This window comes from Salvelinus sp. IW2-2015, linkage group LG15 (genome assembly GCF_002910315.2).
Source record: "Salvelinus sp. IW2-2015 linkage group LG15, ASM291031v2, whole genome shotgun sequence".
In the NCBI taxonomy this organism is placed as follows: domain Eukaryota; kingdom Metazoa; phylum Chordata; class Actinopteri; order Salmoniformes; family Salmonidae; genus Salvelinus; species Salvelinus sp. IW2-2015.
This window is the reverse complement of record NC_036855.1, coordinates 48,130,302-48,149,452: the sequence shown is the minus strand read 5'-3', so window position 1 is coordinate 48,149,452 and position 19,151 is coordinate 48,130,302. Positions and strand designations below refer to the sequence as shown.

General features: G+C 43.0%; 1 protein-coding gene across 1 annotated transcript in view; it reads left to right on the top strand.

Annotated features, from left to right (window-relative positions):
- The window catches only part of LOC111974395 (SH3 and multiple ankyrin repeat domains protein 2-like), a 176,940-nt gene that overhangs the window by 24,558 nt on the left and 133,231 nt on the right, over positions 1-19,151 (top strand). The window contains exons 6-9 of the mRNA XM_070447184.1: positions 33-200; positions 5,469-5,585; positions 7,183-7,260; positions 11,160-11,226. Coding sequence (XP_070303285.1) covers positions 33-200; positions 5,469-5,585; positions 7,183-7,260; positions 11,160-11,226 — 430 coding nt within the window. The remainder of the gene's footprint in view (positions 1-32; positions 201-5,468; positions 5,586-7,182; positions 7,261-11,159; positions 11,227-19,151) is intronic.

Sequence of the window (19,151 nt, the reverse complement as noted above, 5' to 3'; positions counted from 1 at the left end):
CCTGCGTCTGTGTGTATGTGTGTGTGTTGCAGACCCTGTTGGAGCTTGGTTTGTCTCCAGACTATAAGGACAGTCGGGGTCTGACGGCACTCTATCACACAGCCATGGTGGGAGGAGACCCGTTGTGCTGCGAGTTGCTGCTACATGAACACGCCACCGTCTGCTGCCAGGACGAAAACGGCTGGCACGAAGTCCACCAGGTACACACACACACAGGCACACACACACGCACACATACTTTTCCCCTGTACATGTGCGTATGTGCGTGTGCGCGTGCCTGTGTGTGTACAGATGGTTGATAGCTCTCCTAGACCCTCTCCCTTCCTGTTCTACTCTGATTGCTATCAGCTCTAGCCAGCAGTAATGTCATACTTCCTGACGTACTGACGTACTGTACTGTCTGTCCTCTAGAACATGGCACTGTCAGCATATCAAACACAACTCTCCTCTAGGTTAGCCTATCAGTTAACTATCATCAAAACGCATTCATTTTCATTCTCCGAAAACGAGCCTTGCCCATGGGCTACGGAAATGCCTGCTTCCTTTGCTCTCTCCTCCCTCGCCCCCACTGTCTCTCTTTCACTCACTCTCTGTCAACCTGATACCTATAAATTACTTTGGATCTATGTAGGTTTTCGAATTATACTTTGATACATCTTGCCTTATTTAGCACGGGTGTCTTTCTACATCTGTTCACTACACTCCCCTAGAATTGATTCTTCCATCTGATGACTGGGTTCAAACTAAGGACGTAATATCACAAACTCCAAGGCCTCAGTGCTGCCTCTTATGCCGAACACTGACATCTACTGGACGTGGCATGTAACTGCAGCCTGAATCTAGGGAAACGCCAAGACTGAGTCTGTTATATAGCTTGTTTCACCATGTGTATCATATGTAGTATATTTAACCAATAAGGCACGAGGGGGTGTGGTTTATGGCCAATAGAACACGCTAAGGGCTGTTCTTACAGACAACGCAACACGAAGCGCCTGGATACAGTCCTTAGCCATGGTATATTGGCCATATAGCACAAACCCCCGAGGTGCCTTATTGCAATTCTAAACTTTTTACCAAAATAATTAGACCAGTAAATAGTAATTTTTTGTAATACCCGTGGTATCTGTTTATAATTATAAAAAGGGTGGTTTGAGCCCTGAATGCTGATTGGCTGAAAGCTGTGGTATATCAGACCGTATACCAAGGGTATGACAAAACACATATTTTTACTGCTCTAATTATGTTGCTATGAGGTTCAAAATTGAGCTCAGGTGCATCCTGTTTCCATTGATAATCCTTGAGACCTTTCTAGAACTTGATTGGAGTCCACCTGTAGTAAATTCAATTGATTGGACATGATTTGGAAAGGCACACATCTGTCTATATAAGGTCCCACAGTTGACAATGCATGTCAGAGAAAAAACCAAGCCATGAGGTCGAAGGAATTGTCCGTGGTGCTCTGAGACAGGATTGCGTTGAGGCTCAGATCTGGAGAAGGGTACCAAAACATTTCTGCAGCATTGAAGGTCCCCAAGAACACAGTGGCCTCCATCATTATTAAATAGAAGAAGTTTGGAACCACAAAGACTCTTCCTAGAGCAAACTGAGCAATCGGGGGAGAAGGGCCTTGGTCAGGGAGGTGACCAAGAACCCGATGGTCACTCTGACAGAGTTCCAGAGTTCGTCTGTGGAGATGGGAGAACCTTCCAGAAGTACAACCATCACTGCAGCACTCCACAATTCAGACCTTTATGGTAAGAGTGGCCAGACGGAAGCCACTCCTCAGTAAAAGGCACATGACAGCCTGCTTGGAGTTTGCCAAAAGGCACCTAAAGGACTCTCAGATCATGAGAAACAAGATTCTCTGGTCTGATGAAACCAAGATTGAACTCTTTGGCCTGAATGCCAAGCATCACGTCTGGAGGAAACCTGGCACCATCCCTACGGTGAAGCATGTTGGTGGCAGCATCATGCTGTGGAGATGTTTTTTATTGGCAGGGACTGGTAGACTAGTCAGGATCGAGAGAAAGATGAACAGAGCAAATTACAGAGAGCACCTCAATGAAAACCTGCTCCAGAGCACCCAGGAGCTCAGACTTGGGCGAAGGTTCACCTTCCAACAGGACAACAACCCTAAGCACACAGCCAAGACAACGCAGGAGTGGCTTCGGAACAAGTCTCTGAATGTCCTTGAGTAGCCCAGCCAGAGCCCAGACTTGAACCTAATCGAACATCTCTAGAGAGATCTGAAAATAGCTGTGCAGCGATGCTCCCCATCCAACCTGACAGAGCTTGAAATAATCTGCAGAGAAGAACGAGAGAAACTCCCCAAATAGAGATGTGCCAAGCTTGTAGCGTCATACCCAAGAAGACTCGAGGCCTGAATCACTGCCAAAATTGCTTCAACAAAGTACTGAGTAAAGTGTCTGAATACTTATGTAAATGTGATATTTCAGTTTAAAATGTTAATTAAATGTGGGGGAAAAAAAAAAAAATTCTTTATCATTATGGGGTATTGTGTGTAGATTGATTAGGGAATTTAAAAAAAATACATTTTAGAATAAGTCTGTAACGTAACAAAATGGGGAATAAGTCAAGGTGTCTGAATACTGTATATAAACTGTATATGTGTATCTAAAAGTGATTAAATTGTATTTTTCCCTACAGATCTACACAACCTGCTCCACATTTTCGAAGTGAAAGAAAAAGTATAGAACATTTTCTAAATTAATAATATATATTTTTTAACTAACATGTCTTGATTGCGTATGATTTTACCAGCTCAAGACAACTCTTAGGGCAACATATATCCATTGTTTTTGTCAAAATTGCTCAAGCTCAGTAAATTTGGTTGGGGATCATTGATGGACAGCGATATTCAAACCGTGTCTCGGATTTTCAATCAGATTTAAGTCAGGACCGAGACTGGACCCCTCAGGAACACTCAACTCCTCTTGGAAAGCCAATCTGGTGTGTCATTGGCATTAAAATTGCGACAAGCATACACACACATACCATGACGATGCCCAACCACATTACTTGAAAATGCAGATGGTTTCACTCACTGTGTGTTTTATTGGATTGGAAGTTTTTATTTTAAGCCAAAAAGTGTATTTCCTTCTCATTTTGTCTTGCAGTATTACTTAAGGACCTTTTTGCAAACATAATGGAGGATTTAAAATAAATGTTTTAACACAGACTTTTTTTTTTTTCACTTTGTCATACAGGACAGTAATGTGGAGAGAATGCAATGTTGTGAAACCCTCTGTATTTTCGAGTATTTTTGTTTTTGTATTTATTAGGGATCCCCATTAGTTCCTGCCAAGGCAGCAGCTACTCTTCCTGGGGTCCAAACACATTAAGGCACTTACATGACATATAAAACGGTACATCATATAACATTATTACACCACTACATATCTACAATACAAAATGTATAATACCACCATACAACAATATCACAATGTACGTGTGTGTAGAGTGCGTGTGCTAGCGCTTGTGTGTGTATGCGTGTGTCTGTACCTTTGTGTGCGTCTCTTCACAGTCCCCACTGTTCCATAAGGTGTATTTGTAGCTGTTTTTTAAAATATGATTCTACTCCTTGCATGTGTTACCTGATGTTGAATAGAGTTCCATTTAGTCATGGATCTACTGTATGTAGTACTGTGCGCCTCCCATAGTCTGTTCTTGACTTGGGGATTGTGAAGAGACCTCTGGTGGCATGTCTTGTGGTGTATGCATGGGTGTCCGAGCTGTGTGCTAGTAGTTTAAACAGACAGCTCGGTACATTCAGCTTGTCAACACAACATGAAGTCAATCTCTCTTCCACTTTAAGCCATGAGAGATTGACATGCATATCATTAATGTTAGCTCCCCGTGTACTTTTAAAGGCCAGTCATACTGCCCTGTTCTGAGCCAATTGTCCCTCTTTGAGGCACCTGATCACACTACTGAACAGTAGTCCAGGTGCGACAAAATTATGGCCTGTTGGACCTGCATTGTTGATAGCGTTAAGAAGGCAGAGCAGCACTTTATTATGGACAGACTTCTCCCCATCTAAGCTACTCTTGTATCAATATGTTTTGACCATGACAGTTTACAATCCAGGGTTACTCCAAGCAGTTTAGTCACCTCAACTTGCTCAATTTCCACATTATTAATTACAAGATACAGTTGAGGTTTAGGGTTTAGTGGATGATTTGTCCCAAATACAATGCTTTTAGTTTTTGAAATATTTAGCACTAACTTATTCCTTGCCACCCATTCTGAAACTAACTGCAGTTCTTTGTTAAGTGTTGTAGTCATTTCAGTCACTGTGGTAGCTAACATATATAGTGTTGAGTCATCTGCATACATAGACACACTGGCTTTACTCAAAAAGCCAGTGGCATGTCGTTAGTAAAAAAAAATGTAATGTAAGGGGCCTAAACAGCTGCCCTGGTGAATTCCTAATTCTACCTGGATTATGTTGGTGAGGCTTCCATTAAAGAACACCCTCTGTGTTCTGTTAGACAGGTAACTCTTTATCCACAATATAGCAGGGGATGTAAAACCATAACACATACTGTACATCTTTCCAGCAGCAGACTATGATCGATAATGTCAAAACAGCCCTCACAATCTTTTTATTATCAATTTCTCTCAGCCAATCATCAGTCATTTGTGTAAGTGCTGTACTTGTTGAATGTCCTTCCCTATAAGCGTGCTGAATGTCTTTTGTCAATTTGTTTACTGTAAAATATCATTGTATCTGGTTAAACACAATTTTTGGTGGTGGCAACATCATTTTATGGGTATGCTTGTCGTCACCAGCAGGGACTGGGGAGTTTGTCAGGATAAAAATAATTATGAAAGGAGCAAAGTCCAGGTAAAATGTTAAAGGAAAACCTGCCTCAGTCTTCTGAATACCTAACCCTGCGATAGAGTTTTATTTTTCAGTGGGACAATTACACAAATATTAATGAACACACAGAAGGGCTTTCCAGACACACAATGGCTTTTCAATAGGTGTGGAGTGTTCCCAATGGGTCCAGTCTCAGTCCTGACTTTAAATATGCTTGAAAAACTGAGACAAGGTCTGAATATTGCTGTCAATCCATAATTCCCAACCAAATTTACTGAGCTCGAGCAATTTTGTCAAAAACAATGGATATATGTTGGCCTAAGAGTTGTCTTGAGCTGGTAGAATCATCTAAAACGGTGATTCCACCAAGTATTAAGTCTGGGGTGTGAAGACATATGCGATCTTCATTTTAAATGTTCAATACTTTTTCTTTCAAATTGAAAATGTGCAGCAGGTTGTGTAGATCTGTAGGGGGAAAAAAATGTAATGTCATCCTTTTTTAGATTTAGAATGTGACAACTGTGAAAGTGGTGTGTAGACTTTCACTAGGCACTGTATAATAAATATAGCAATTATAATAAACATGTATTGTTTTATGTGTGTGTTTGTGTGTGCGTATGTACAGGCTTGTCGGAATGGCTATGTCCAGCACCTGGAGCATCTGCTGTTCTACGGGGCGGACACGAGCGCACAGAACGCCTCAGGGAACACGGCGCTGCACATTTGTGCTCTCTACAACCAGGTGAGGTGTGTGTGCGTGTGTGTGTTTGTTTGTTCATACAGGTATAACTGCCCTTCTTCCATCTGGTTTGATTGTGTAGGCCTAGAGGTCTCCCTGATGTCTCTCTGTTAAGTCTGTCTCTCATTCCCACCATTCAGCTCCCCTCCTACTCTAGACTCAATGAGACCCCAGATTTGTACATGTTCATTAGCTAAATGTATTCTATAGCATAGCATTTCTTAAATGCATTTGAGTCCTGACCCCACTCTTGCTTGAAAAGCTTTTCCCATCTCAACCCACTTGTTTCTCAACTCTCCCACCATATCCTTATTCAGAATCATCTGACTCAATTAGCACTATGGCCTAGAATAGAGTAGATGTTGCGTACACGAAAAACATAGAGGACATTAATACATTCACTTACAACCGACCTCTGTCCCACCTGCACTGGATAGATAAGACATATACCGATACAATTTACTTTGCATTTAGTAGTCCAGCACAAGGAACAAACGAATGAACAGCACAAGGAACGAATGAATGTTTGAACACGTTCTTCTATCGTGTCTTGTATCTATCCTCGTCTCTGTCTCTTCCTCTCTCTTTCTCTTCATCCCTTTCACATTTGGGGATTTTTCTGCAAACTGTTGAGGCGGAATCCCCATGTCTCCTAATGTTCGGTAGGTTTAGTGTCTGTACACATACACGGTTCTCCTAGTATTTAAACCTTCAAGTCGTATTATCCTGTGACAGGGCTACAATTAGAGATGGGGGGGGGGGGAGGTGTCAGAGTGAGAGAGACAGTGGGAGAGAAAGAGGACGGGCAGAATGAGAGAGAGAGAGGGGGGTTTACACGTCATCCATTTCTATTTCCAAATAAGCTTCAATGCAAATGGAGATTATAAAATGCCAATAGATGGGATTGTTAGTTTGTTGAACATGTCAAAATATAGAGAGCATATTATGCACTCGACAAATGCCAGAATGCACATCCTTCATGTTAGTTACTTTGCAAACTGGCATGAGTACAGAATTGATTGTGTGTGTGTTAAGGTGTGTGTTTCTGTATACAATACTGTTCATGCGTGGTTGAGCACTCTGTGGGCGAGTTGTGCTGCACATTCAGACCCTTTAACTGTCTCTCTCTTTCTCTCTTTCACACTCTTTCTTTCACACTCTTTTTTCCTTTCCTTCACACAGAATCTCTCTTCATACAGGTAGCAGGCACTCTGTTTCTGTCAATATTCTATTTTATTCTCTTCTCTCTCTTCTCCTCTCTCTCTCTCTCTCTCTCTCTCTCTCTCTCTCCTCTCTCTCTCTCTCTCTCTCCTCTTCCTCTCCTCTCTCCTCTCTCTCTCTCTCTCTCTCTCTCTCTCTCTCTCTTCCATTTTTGTTTTTAAAAGTTGGGGGTTGTATCCACCTATGTTGCTTTTTTCCACTCTACTTGTTTACTAGTTCAAATAATCGAAAACTGGCTTCTGGACTATTCGGGTTTCTGTACAAGTGTTCTGTCTAGTCTTGGGTGTGGTATGGGAGGCATGGGACTAATAGAGATGGATAATTCCCAAGAAATTCAGAGCCGCTCCTCAGATTCCTGTTCTTCCCTGTATTTTCCCAGGATAACTGTGCCAGGGTGCTGCTGGTCCGTGGAGCCAACAAAGAGGTGAAGAATTACAACAGCCAGACTCCCTTTCAGGTGAGACCCGTAATACATCCTCTCATCCAAAAGCATTACTGTAGTTCTGACATATCAGAGCCGTGGGTTTACTTCCTTCATGGGCTACATAGTTTATCCAAGATACAGAATATATACTGAATGTGTTTTCAGTAAGTCACTGACTGGGAATAAAAATGTCAGCTAAAATGGCCATAATCACCGCCGTCGTAACCGCGTCAACTAGGATAGGTCAGGGGTCATTTTCTGCCTGTTAGCTAACGGCTTAATGTCCTCCAATGTTCCTCCTACATTCAGCTAATGCTCTCATAGTATTATGACGTTGGTTCAGATGGAGAGAAAGAATGTGTACCGTCTCAGACTTCTTTCATGTGCTGCTGTGGGGAAGTGTTCTTATCAGCAGGTGGAAACCTGGGTCAGAGATGGCAGTGTGAATGGGACTCTGTTGAGTAGAACACACGTTTCAAGTCCCAAGTAATACCAAGGATGCATCTCGATAGTCTGAAGTGGCTTCCTCTACTGTACCTAACTCCTCTACTTGACTCCTCTCCTGTACCGGCATCTGAAAAGCAAGTGCTGAAGGGAATGGGTTGAGTCTTACTAGGCGACATAGTTGTGTGTTCGACGCAGCTGTAGACATCTTGCAAAGTTGCATATGTCCATGGGTTGGCTAGATATTTTGCCCTGTGTCTTGCAGAGATAATATGTAATTGCTTGAAGACGCAGAAGGCAGTGCGGCTGACATTATTGATTCCAATGAGAGTCCCACATGAGTCACGTCTGAGTCACGAAGGAGCGTTTTGAAGCAGGCTTTTATGTAAGGCAGTCCTCGCGTCCTCGATGGTCCTCCTCAGGCACTTCAGTGGCCCTCTTATTTACGCTGGCCTTCATCAGTGGGGTTGGCCCCAAAAGTTTAACTTGTCTAATTGTCTCCTATTCTTTTCCAATTGCACTGGTCTTTTATACTTGAAATATCTAGAGGAGAGAAGGAAAAGTCACAAGCAGAGGATGGCTAAGTGGATTAGAACATGGTACTCCCAATACCATGGTGGTGGGTACAATTCCTGTATGGGTCCCAGAAACTGAATATAGGTGTCTCTACCAATGTTGCCAATTAATTGACCAAGTATTGTCCCTTATTGGGGCAGAGTTCAACAGAGTGGAAATTATAGTGTGTGTCTCCACTGCTCTGCCTGCGTATCTGTAGCTAAAAATAGAGTCCCAGCAGCCCAATGAGATCATCAATTAGAGCTCTGCTGAGTGACTCAAAGTCTCTCCCCCTCCTCTGTTGGCCCTAGACTCTGTATATAGGTGTTTCACAATATTCTTATATTCACCGTTTGCCTGTTTCGACCTTACTTTCTAACTCCCCCCTGTTCCCTCTGTCGCTCCCATCTTCCCAGATGTGTCCTTTATCCCTTTCACATTTTTTCTCCTCTCTCCTCGTCAGTCTCTTATTTGATCCTTTCTTCCCTATTCCCTTTCTCCTTTATTCCTTTTCTTTCTCATGTCCTCTCCCTCAGCTTCATTCTCTTTTCATTTCTCACATTTTCTCTCCTTTTCTCTCCTCTCGTTCTCTTTGAGTGTTCTGCCTCCTTGTCTTTCCTTTCTCCCATTTATTTCCCCCTTCTCTCTCTCTCTCTTTCCATTTCGCCATCTTTCTTTCTGTCAGCAGTGGACAGTGAGTCCGTTTCTTTCACTGTGTTGCATTCAGATGAGATTGGAATACCACTGGGCACACACTGGTTGAATCAACTTTGTTTCCATGTCATTGAATGTAAATTACGTTGAACTGCCTGTGCCCAGTGGGATGTGGAACAAGAAACTGGAATGAGATGAAACACTGGAATCAGTGAAACATGCAGAAGTGTTCGACACTATACTGAAGCTCCAATCGCTATTTGTCTCTCAGCGAAAGTCTACCCTTTTAGCCCAGGGTATGGGCTGACGTTTATCAGTATTGAGAAACTCGTGATGAGAAACAAGAACATGCAAATTCAAGAGCGAGGGGAAGGGGAAGAGAGTGTTTCTGCTCTCTGTCTCTGTATCTCTAACAATTCCTCCTTTCCCCATCTCCTTTCCAATCTCCTCCTGTCTTCTCCATCTTCCCTACTCGCGTTCTCCTATGTGCCTGGCCCTTTAAGGATTCTGCCTGGTCTTGAATCAGAATGAATTTCCTCCCTGAGTCGTTGGATGTAGTTTCAGGCACAATTCTCCACCCATTCCTCCTCCACTACCTCATTCGCTTCCTCCTCCTCCTCTCGTCCACCACCATAGACAACAATGTGTCTTCATGGAAACAAGGGGTCATTCCCAGCATTTTTATGCTGTGGGAACATGAAGGAGTGAGGGACTGAAGGAAGGGGGTGGCAATCAAGGCGTTAGTGGGCTTGTTTCCCCTATACAAGGCTGTGCACTACACTACAGCCGTGTGGGTTAGATGTGGTCTTTAGACTTTAAACCACACTACAGCTATACACTGAGAAGAAAAGGGGCCAAAAAGAGTTCTGCAGTTGTCCCCATAGGAGAACCCTTTTTGGTTCCAGGTAGAACTCTTTTGGGTTCCATGTAGAACCCCCTTTGGAAAGGGTTCTACATGGAACCCAAAAGGGGTTCTTCAAAGGGTTCTCATATGGGGACAGCCGAAAAACCATTTTTGGTTTAGATAGCACCTTTTTTTAAATCAGGTGTAGGCTTCATTCTGTACCTTCCATCGCCTCAGTGCTATCGCTCCCAGTTTACCAGTGTTCAGTTATGATACCCAGTGATCTGCAATCGGTGTTATACCTATCACAACGGCTCATAAGAAATGAGGGCATGTTATGTTTAAGCGTGGAAGGTTTGTATTTTGTTATTAAGTGTCGTCCAAAAAGACTGCAGTAAACCCCCCACCTACCCTCCTCCCCACTCTTCCCCCTACCCCCCCAGGAATGAGTTCTTCCCCCTACCCCACCTACTCCCTCTCCCAGGAATGAGTTCTCCTGTAATGGAATCAAAGCGCTGCCCCTCTCACTGTACACTATATGTACATCCACTGCACCCTGGGGACACTATGATATTGCGTCCCTTTTCCTCCAGTGGGTGAGACTGAGGGTGACTTGTCACCAACCCATAGATCCCCATGCTGCCATGTTGACGGGGCTGACGGTGGCGCTGTGGTGCCAAAAGGCTTAAAAAATGCCATGGCTGCTTGCTGCTGTATTTACATTTGTTTTTGTCCTCTGGTGGAGAAGTGGTAATGACGAGAAAGGGAAGAGAGAAGGGGAGAACAAAAAAGATGAGAGAGGAGAGTGAGAGTGAGAGGAAAGAAAGATGAGAGGGGACGGGTGAATGTGGGTTTGTGATTCTTTCATGTCACACGGGGCTAGTGAAAGGGTCCTTCTTCCATTAGAGCCATGCTACCACAATGCCACAGCTGACCCGCCAGCCACCACACTCTGTCTCCCATTAGGTGCAGGTAGGATGGCCTCTCAAGCATTTCTCACAACATATCCCTATATCCCTCTCTCTGGCGACCCCTTGCTGTCTCTCTCGTCCCTCTCTCTCTATTAAAAACTATTGCTCCCTCTCTTCACTTTCTTTCTCCCACTTGCTCTCTTCCACCACTGCTCTCTCTCTCTCTCACCATCTCTCACTCTTTCGCTGGTGGGTGTGGGTGAGTGTGGGCGTGTATGCATATTGGTATGGACATGTGTGTGTGTGTGTGTGTTCCGGTCATGCTAAAGGTCAGGATTTGTAACAGGTTGCAGATGGTTAAATCCAGATAAGAATTTAGTGGAATCATGTCCAGATTACTACACAGACAGACACACACACATACAATGAATTGTTTGAATTTGTAGAGCAATGCAAAGGCTGTTTTGCAGAAAACTAAATGTGGCCCTCAAATTGCAATCCTCCTGATCCCCCCTCTCTCACAGGTGGCCATCATTGCGGGGAACTTTGAACTGGCCGAACTGGTCAAGAACCACAAAGAGACAGATATAGGTGAGTAACCATGGTTACCCTCCTCTTTTACACCTCCCCCTCCTCTATGTCTGAAATGGATATATTATTGGATAACAGGTTGTTGATCTTTTCTTGTGTCTGTATGTGTGTGCGTCTGCCCTTCTGCAAGTATGCTCTCCATCATTTTTATTTTATTTTTCCTTTATTTTACTAGGCAAGTCAGTTTAAGAACAAATTCTTATTTTCAATGACGGCCTAGGAACAGTGGGTCAACTGCCTTGTTCAGGGGCAGAACGACAGATTTGTACCTTGTTAGCTCAGGGATTCCATTTTGCAACCTTTCGGTTACTAGTCCAACGCTCTAACCACTAGACTACGCTGCCACATGTGTGAGTGTGTGTTTGTGTGAGTGCTAGAAAACCATGACAGGATTTGACATTCAGCACCCCCCCCCCCACCTTCGTGGGATTACCCTACCACACTGGGGAATCCAGGATCCCTCAGGTGGCATACGAGAGAAAGGTTAGGGGAGGGATAGAATGGGGGAGAGATATTTCCTCACAGACTCTCTACTAAATCCCCGCCAAAAAAACTGGTTTCCTTCTTCCAAAGGAATTTAAAAACAGATTTCTACATTCCCTGTGGGTTTATCTGCCATGCACCCCACACCCCCCACGGCCGGACAACAGCATCATCTTTCTTCATTAAAACTATTTCACATGGAGGGAAAAAAGTTAAGCGGGGGTTACCATCCCCAGACAAATGAAATAAAGATGTAATAAAAAAAAGAAAAACAGTGAATAGATAAATAAAAAAATAATCTAAAGATGTAATCCACGATTGTCGTCGTCCTCCCCCCCCCCCCCCCCCGAGCGAGATTCCCGAGGCCTCACAGCTGCAGCGAGGGCTAGATGAAACGCAGCCTGCAGGATACACACGCGTCTCTCACATCTGCTGCCATCGTTCCCGCTCCCCCCTCTCAGACCCCCAACCGCTCCCCACGTTCAGCATGGACCCTCTCACACCGGACGGCGTCGCACCTCAACTCTGGTGGGGCCATGAGAGCCTGCCACGCCCGAACTCTGCCATTTTACCATTAGATGTTGCTAGCGGAATGAAAAGTCCGGATAACTGTCCTCTGTTACAGTCCTCGTTGCTTTTTCTTTCTCTCTGTCTTTCTATCTCTATCTTCGGCCACTGTCAGTTTGTGATGGGATATTGACGATGCTGGATTGTCGGCGATGGGTTCTGCATGTTGCAAAGCAAAGAAAGGTGGGTTCTCTGAAGCTCAACCACCCCCCTCCTACCTCCTCTACCCTCCACCCTCTGCCCTGTGCCAGCCATCCCTAGTCCCCTTCTCGCCCGCTCCAGGTGGGTGGTAGCTTGCTATGTTGGGATACAGGTAGAATTGTGTTCTGCCGTATGGTGGGTAGTTGTCTATCCTGCCTGAGCTGAGGTATACCCTGGTATGGGTACAGAATGTGAGTGTGTGTGTGTGTGTGTGTTGTGTGTGTGTGTGTGGTGGGTGTGTGTGTGTGTGTGTGTGTGTGTGTGTGTCTGTACAGTATTTAGAATGTGCACTAAAGAGCATTAGCCCAGAAAGAGTAATGAGTCAGTAGCACTATGCGTCATTAAGACTCACACACCTTCTCTCCATCTTTCTCCCTACATCCTTTTCGCTCCCTTGTTCCCAGATGTGTGATGGACAATGTCAGTGACTTTATAGTCTCTCTCTATCTCTCTGATTAGAAAATAGGCATGAATTTAATCCTGTACAAGAGAGCACAGAGCACTTCAGCTAACCCTGACACTGCCTAGCCTTGTAACCCAACTCAAGGTTCTCACGAATCAGTGTATTATTTATTTACTATCATGGTATGTCCCAACACTCATATTCAATTAACTAGTCTGTTATTCAATCTCTGTATTAGTCCCATAGGAGATACCAGAGAATCAGACCAAAGCAGTAGAAATGATTGGATAGATTATGGTGGATGGGTTATATTGCCATATAATGTATGTTTAGGTTTTTGGACTGGGTTAGCGAACACAACGCTAATATATGAATAATAAAGTAGATGAATTAGGGATGGATAGAGCAGAAATTAATCTCCCCGGAGGACGAGGCGTTATTCTCTAGCTTAGCCTATAGTGAATTCCCAAGTGTGTGTGTGTGTGTGTGATCTACATCCATAGTAATGACACAGATAATGGCGGGAGTGATGAGAGGTGAGTCTCGCTGTGTTCATCTCTTTGAGTCAGCCGACTCTTGCTCCTAGTGAAAGCAACACACTCCTAACCGGCAAACAGGTTACCATGGCATCAGAGCCTGTGTGCTAATCATTAAAAGACTATGGCATCTGGCTGATGCCCCAAATGGTAAGAGAACTTTGGGCAGAGGTGCAATTCCCAGTTTGAAGGAGAGTTATAGAGAGGGGATAATTGGAGATAAAGGAGATAAAGGAGGGGTGGTGGAGAGATGTTGTAGAAAGAGAAGTATAGTTGGAAAGGGGTAATACTGTAGATGGAGATAGGGAGGGTAAATAAGTAGCGACAGAGAGGGATCTAGTAGAGAGAGAATTGTATAGAACAGGACTTTATTGTTCATTTGCATAGAAATGTGTATTTTTTCTGACACAGTACTCCTGGGCCAGTAACCGAAAGGTCGCTAGTTCGAATCCACGAGCTTACAAGGGGAAAAATCTCTCCATGTGCCCTTGAGCAAGGCACTTAACCCTAATTGCCCCAGGCTCGCTGGATAATGAGCACTCTGGCTGTGACCCCATTCTCAGAGGGTTTCTAAGGGAGAGTTGGGATATGCCAAAAACACATTTAGGACAAAGTTAAGCCCCCATCCATATCCTTATATCACTCTGACACAGCAACATGGTCAGCCACAGAGCAGCACCCCAGGAGAAGTTTAGCAGAGAGGGATGGCAAATAAAGATGGTGAGGGCTATAAGTAGATATAGGGGGTAGTAAGTAGAGGTTAAATTGACATAGGAGTTAGTGTGCAATGTGTCCAATCGATCAGTGCTTTAGTAACTAGGCGTGACTGAATGTGTCCAGACACTCTGCTTTGGTAGATAGGCTAGTAAATCTGTGTCTTAAATCCAGTTAGTTTTTTCCCATTCTGCCGGTAAGCCTCTCTAAGAATGATTGGCAGATGTGTGTATTAGACATCACGCTGCAAGAGCGTGATAATCCGACAATGGGGGCCAAATCAAACACACAGATACACAATGTGCGCACCATGCACAAACATGCACACAGAGACACGTGCACGCACACACTCAACACACTCAACTTAGCACACAAATGGCCATCCAAACAAACACTCAACTAAAACACCCAGACAACCAAACACCCACTCGACCAATGCTCAGCGACAACATGGCATACTCTTGCAGGGCCATGACGTAATTTAATAAGGCACTTTTTTAGCAGTTCAAATAAGTCTTATGTCTCCTCCTTAGTGTACCATCGTAATGAATTATTGTCTTAATGTCACTGACTAGCTAATCCAGTCTCCCTAATTAAAGAACAAACACAGCCTGCGTGGCTCTGAGTAGCTGGTCACACGGTTCACTGCAGCCTGTTCTACACAGCTTTTGATGAGACAGCCAGAGAGCACCCTTTAGTGATGGGATTTAGAGGAGACTAAAAACAGGAAGCCAGCCGAAGATGAAAGGAAGTGAGGGAGCTACTTCCTGCTGTTGAGGGGAAGGTTGAGTAGTGTTGCGGAATATATTGTGTGTCCTAGTTTTCTGCGGTGGAACGTGTGTGGTGGGTGTGGATTAGGGTTTAATGGCGGAAACAGGGTTACCGAGATTTACCGGGATTTACCGCCAAAACCCATTCACTTTTCCCAATAAAGTAAAATTTAAATTTAAATAAACATTTACCTATTGCATTCGTTACCATTCATTAGCATTAGTTAGCCAAAACAATCTATGGTAAGCCTATTTCTAGCAATAAAGTACAATTTAGATTGACATTTTAAATCTAATGTTTTAACATTAGTATTTACAGTTGAAGTCGGAAGTTTACATAAGCTTAGGTTGGAGTCATTAAAACTCATTTTTCAACCTCTCCACAAATGTCTTGTTAACAAACTATAGTTTTGGCAAGTCGGTTAGGACATCTACTTTGTGCATGACACAAGTCATTTTTCCAACAATTGTTTACAGACAGGTTATTTCACTTATAATTCACTGTATCACAGTTCCAGTGGGTCAGAAGTTTACATACACTAAGTTGACTGTGCCTTTAAACAGCTTGGAAAATTCCAGAAAAGTATGTCATGGCTTTAGAAGATTCTGATAGGCTAAATGACATCATTTGATTCAATTGGAGGTGTACCTGTGGATGTATTTCAAGGCCTACCTTCAAACTCAGTGTCTCTTTGCTTGACATCATGGGAAAATCAAAAGAAATCAGCCAAGACTTTAGAAAAAAAGTGTAGACCTCCACGTGTCTGGTTCATCCTTGGGAGCAATTTCCAAATGCCTGAAGGTACCAAGTTCATTTGTACAAACAATAGTACGCAAGTATAAACACCATGGGACCACGCAGCCATCATACTGCTCAGGAAGGAGACACGTTCTGTCTCATAGAGATGAACGTACTTTGGTGCGAAAAGTGCAAATCAATCCCAAAACAACAGCAAAGGACCTTGTGAAGATGCTGGAGGAAACAGGTACCAAAGTATCTATATCCACAGTAAAACTAGTCATATATCGACATAACCTGAAAGGCCGCTCAGCAAGGAAGTGGCCACTGCTCCAAAACCGCCATAAAAAAGCCAGACACTGGTTTGCAACTGCGAATGGAGACAAAGATTTTACTTTTTAGAGATGAGAAATGAGAAACAAAAATAGAACTGTTTGGCCATAATGACAATTGTTGTGTTTGGAGGAAAAAGGGGGAGGCTTGCAAGCCGAAGAACACCATCCCAACCGTGAAGCACGGGGGTGGCAGCGTCATGTTGTGGGGGTGCTTTGCTGCAGGAGGGGCTGGTGCACTTCACACAATAGATGGCATCATGAGGAAAGGAAAATTATGTGGATATATTGAAGCAACATCTCAAGACATCAGTCAGGAAGTTAAAGCTTGGTTGCAAATGGGTCTTCCAAATGGACAATGACCCCAAGCATACTTCCAAAGTTGTGTCAAAATGGCTTAAGGACAACAAAGTCAAGGTATTGGAGTGGCCATCACAAAGCCCTGACCTCAATCCCATAGAAAATTTATGGTCAGAACTGAAAAAGTGTGTGTGAGCAAAGAGGCCTACAAACCTGACTCAGTTACACCAGCTCATTTAGCAGTTGTTTTTGCGGGTGTAGCGAAATGCTTGTCTTCCTAGCTCCAACAGTGCAGTAGTATCGAACAATACAGCAATATAAAAATATTAAGACAAGCAATGTTGAAGTGACAATGACTAAAATACAGTAGTGTAGAATACAGTATATACATATGTAATAAGTAAACCAGTATGTAAACAGTATTAGTGACTAGTGTTACATTATTAAAGTGACCAGTGATTCCAGGTCTATGTACATAGGTCAGTAGCCTCTAAGGTGCAGGGTGATACCCAGTTAGTGATGGCTATTTAAGTCTGATGGCCTTGAGATTGAAGCTGTTTTTCAGCCTCTCGGTCCCAGCTTTGATGCACCTGTACTGACCTCGCCTTCTGGATGTTAGCAGGGTGAACAGGCAGTTGCTCGGGTGGTTGATGTCCTTGATGATCTTTTTGGCCTTCCTGTGACATCGGGTGCTGTAGGTGTCCTGGAGGGCAGAAAGTGTGCTCCTGGTGATGCGTTGGGCAGTCCGGACCACCATCTGGACAGCCCCCCAGTGGTATAATCATGTCAGATTTCTTTTGCTGGTATTATTTGCTTTTAAATACCATTTCCAGTTTGAACGGGAATACTGGAAAGACCGTTCATTTCTTGCTATTTCTCTAGGAGGAAAATTGGTCGATTCTGCAGAAAATATTGAACCCTAGTGTGTATGTGTCGGAGTCTGTGAATGGTAGTGGTGGAAAAAAGTACTCAAATGTCATACTTTAGTAAAAGTAAAGATACCTTAATAGAAATGACTGGAGTAAAAGTGAGTCACCCAGTAAAATACTAAGTCTAAAAGTATTTGGTTTTATATGTAAGTATATATTTATATATAAATATAAGTATCAAAAGTAAATGTAATTGCTAAAATATACTTAAGTATCAAAAGTAGAAGTAAAAGCATAAATAATTTCAAATTCCTTATATTAAGCAAACCAGACAGCACAATAAAAAATTAAAGAAAAATTCCGGATAGCCAGGGGCACACTCCAACACAGTCATAATTTACAAACGAAGCATTTGTGTGTTTAGTGAGTCCGCCAGATCAACGACAGTAGGGATGACCAGGGATGTTCTCTTAATACGTGCGTGAATTTGTCAATTCTCCTGTCCTGCTAAGCATAAAAATGTAATGAGTATTTTTGGGTGTCAGGGAAAACGTATGGCGTAAAAAGTACAATATTCTTTTTATGAATGTTGTGAGGCTAAATCTGATTATTTTGTAACCGCGCTTTCAGATTGTAATGGGAACTCAATTCAATTCAGGGAAAACTGTCAAATTCCTAAAATGTTCTTCTTCCTCCTCTCAGCCACTGCTAAAGTTTGCAAAGCTGCAATCAAGGCTGTAAGCAAGGCAAAGGGTGGCTACTTTGAAGAATCCTAAATATAAAATATATTTGATTTGTTTAACACTTTCTTGGTTACTACATGATTCCATATGTGTTATTTCATAGTTTTGATGTCTTCACTATTATTCTACATTGTAGAAAATAGTACAAATAAAGAAAAACCCTAGAATGAGTAGGTGTGTCCTAGCTTTTGACTGGTACTGTATGTTATAATATCGTATTCGTATCTCAAAAGCATTGTAATGTGGTTAACATTAAAAATCGGAATGAAAATTATTCAAATCTAAAAGATCAAATTCACCCTTAGATCATGACGAAAGGCCGCAACTGACCGTTGCACTTGAATCGTTCCCATGGTGAATGTCTAGGCCTGCTACGCTATGAAATCATACACTCTTGCAGAGACTTTGCTATTACAATTTATATGGTGAAAACAATCTGTGGGGAGGCAGAGGCACATAAACTCACAATAATACCTTTGTTAGATAACACTGTTAAACAAAGAAGGTATGCTATTGCTAGCAATCAAGAGTAAACTGACTGAACGACTCAAACTCAACCACCTTATGCTCTCCAAATAGACATTAGCTGTGAAAGCCGAGATTGCCATGTATTGACTTTGCCGGGGGATGCTATTCACAAGGACATATTGTTCTGTCTCACGATTCCCAAGCATGAAATGTCATAGGGGATGTTCAGTCTGCTGCGTGGCTATATTGACAAAAAAACAGATTCCATATGGGATCGAATGGTGGGCTTTTGCACAGATGGGGCTCCATCTATGGCGGGACGGCGTGCAGGCCTCTGCACTCTAGTTATAAATGTGTCTCCCTCTGTCTTATAGACGCATTACAGTATATGATACACTGAGAGCAACTGGCAAAATGTCTGAGCTATAATGCAGCAGGTAGCTTTGATTGTAAACCACATCCATTGCGCGCATGCCTGTTTGCAAAACTATGTGGAGCATGATAATGTTCTATTTCACACCGAGGCTCAGTGGTTATCGAAGAAGAGTGTTGGAAAGATTTTTCGCATTGAGAGAGGAACTGTTGTCATTCACAATGGATGTCAAAAACACATACTTGGTTGAATCTGTCAAAAGAAAGAAAATAACAGAAAACAGCATCAGTAAGTGTTCCATACGTATCACGACCGTTATATGACGAATGAGTGGACCAAGGCGCAGCGTGAAAGAAAGCCATCTTCTTTTAATGAAGAAAAACAAACACTTACTAAACAAACAAAAAACAAACGATCGTGAAGCTAA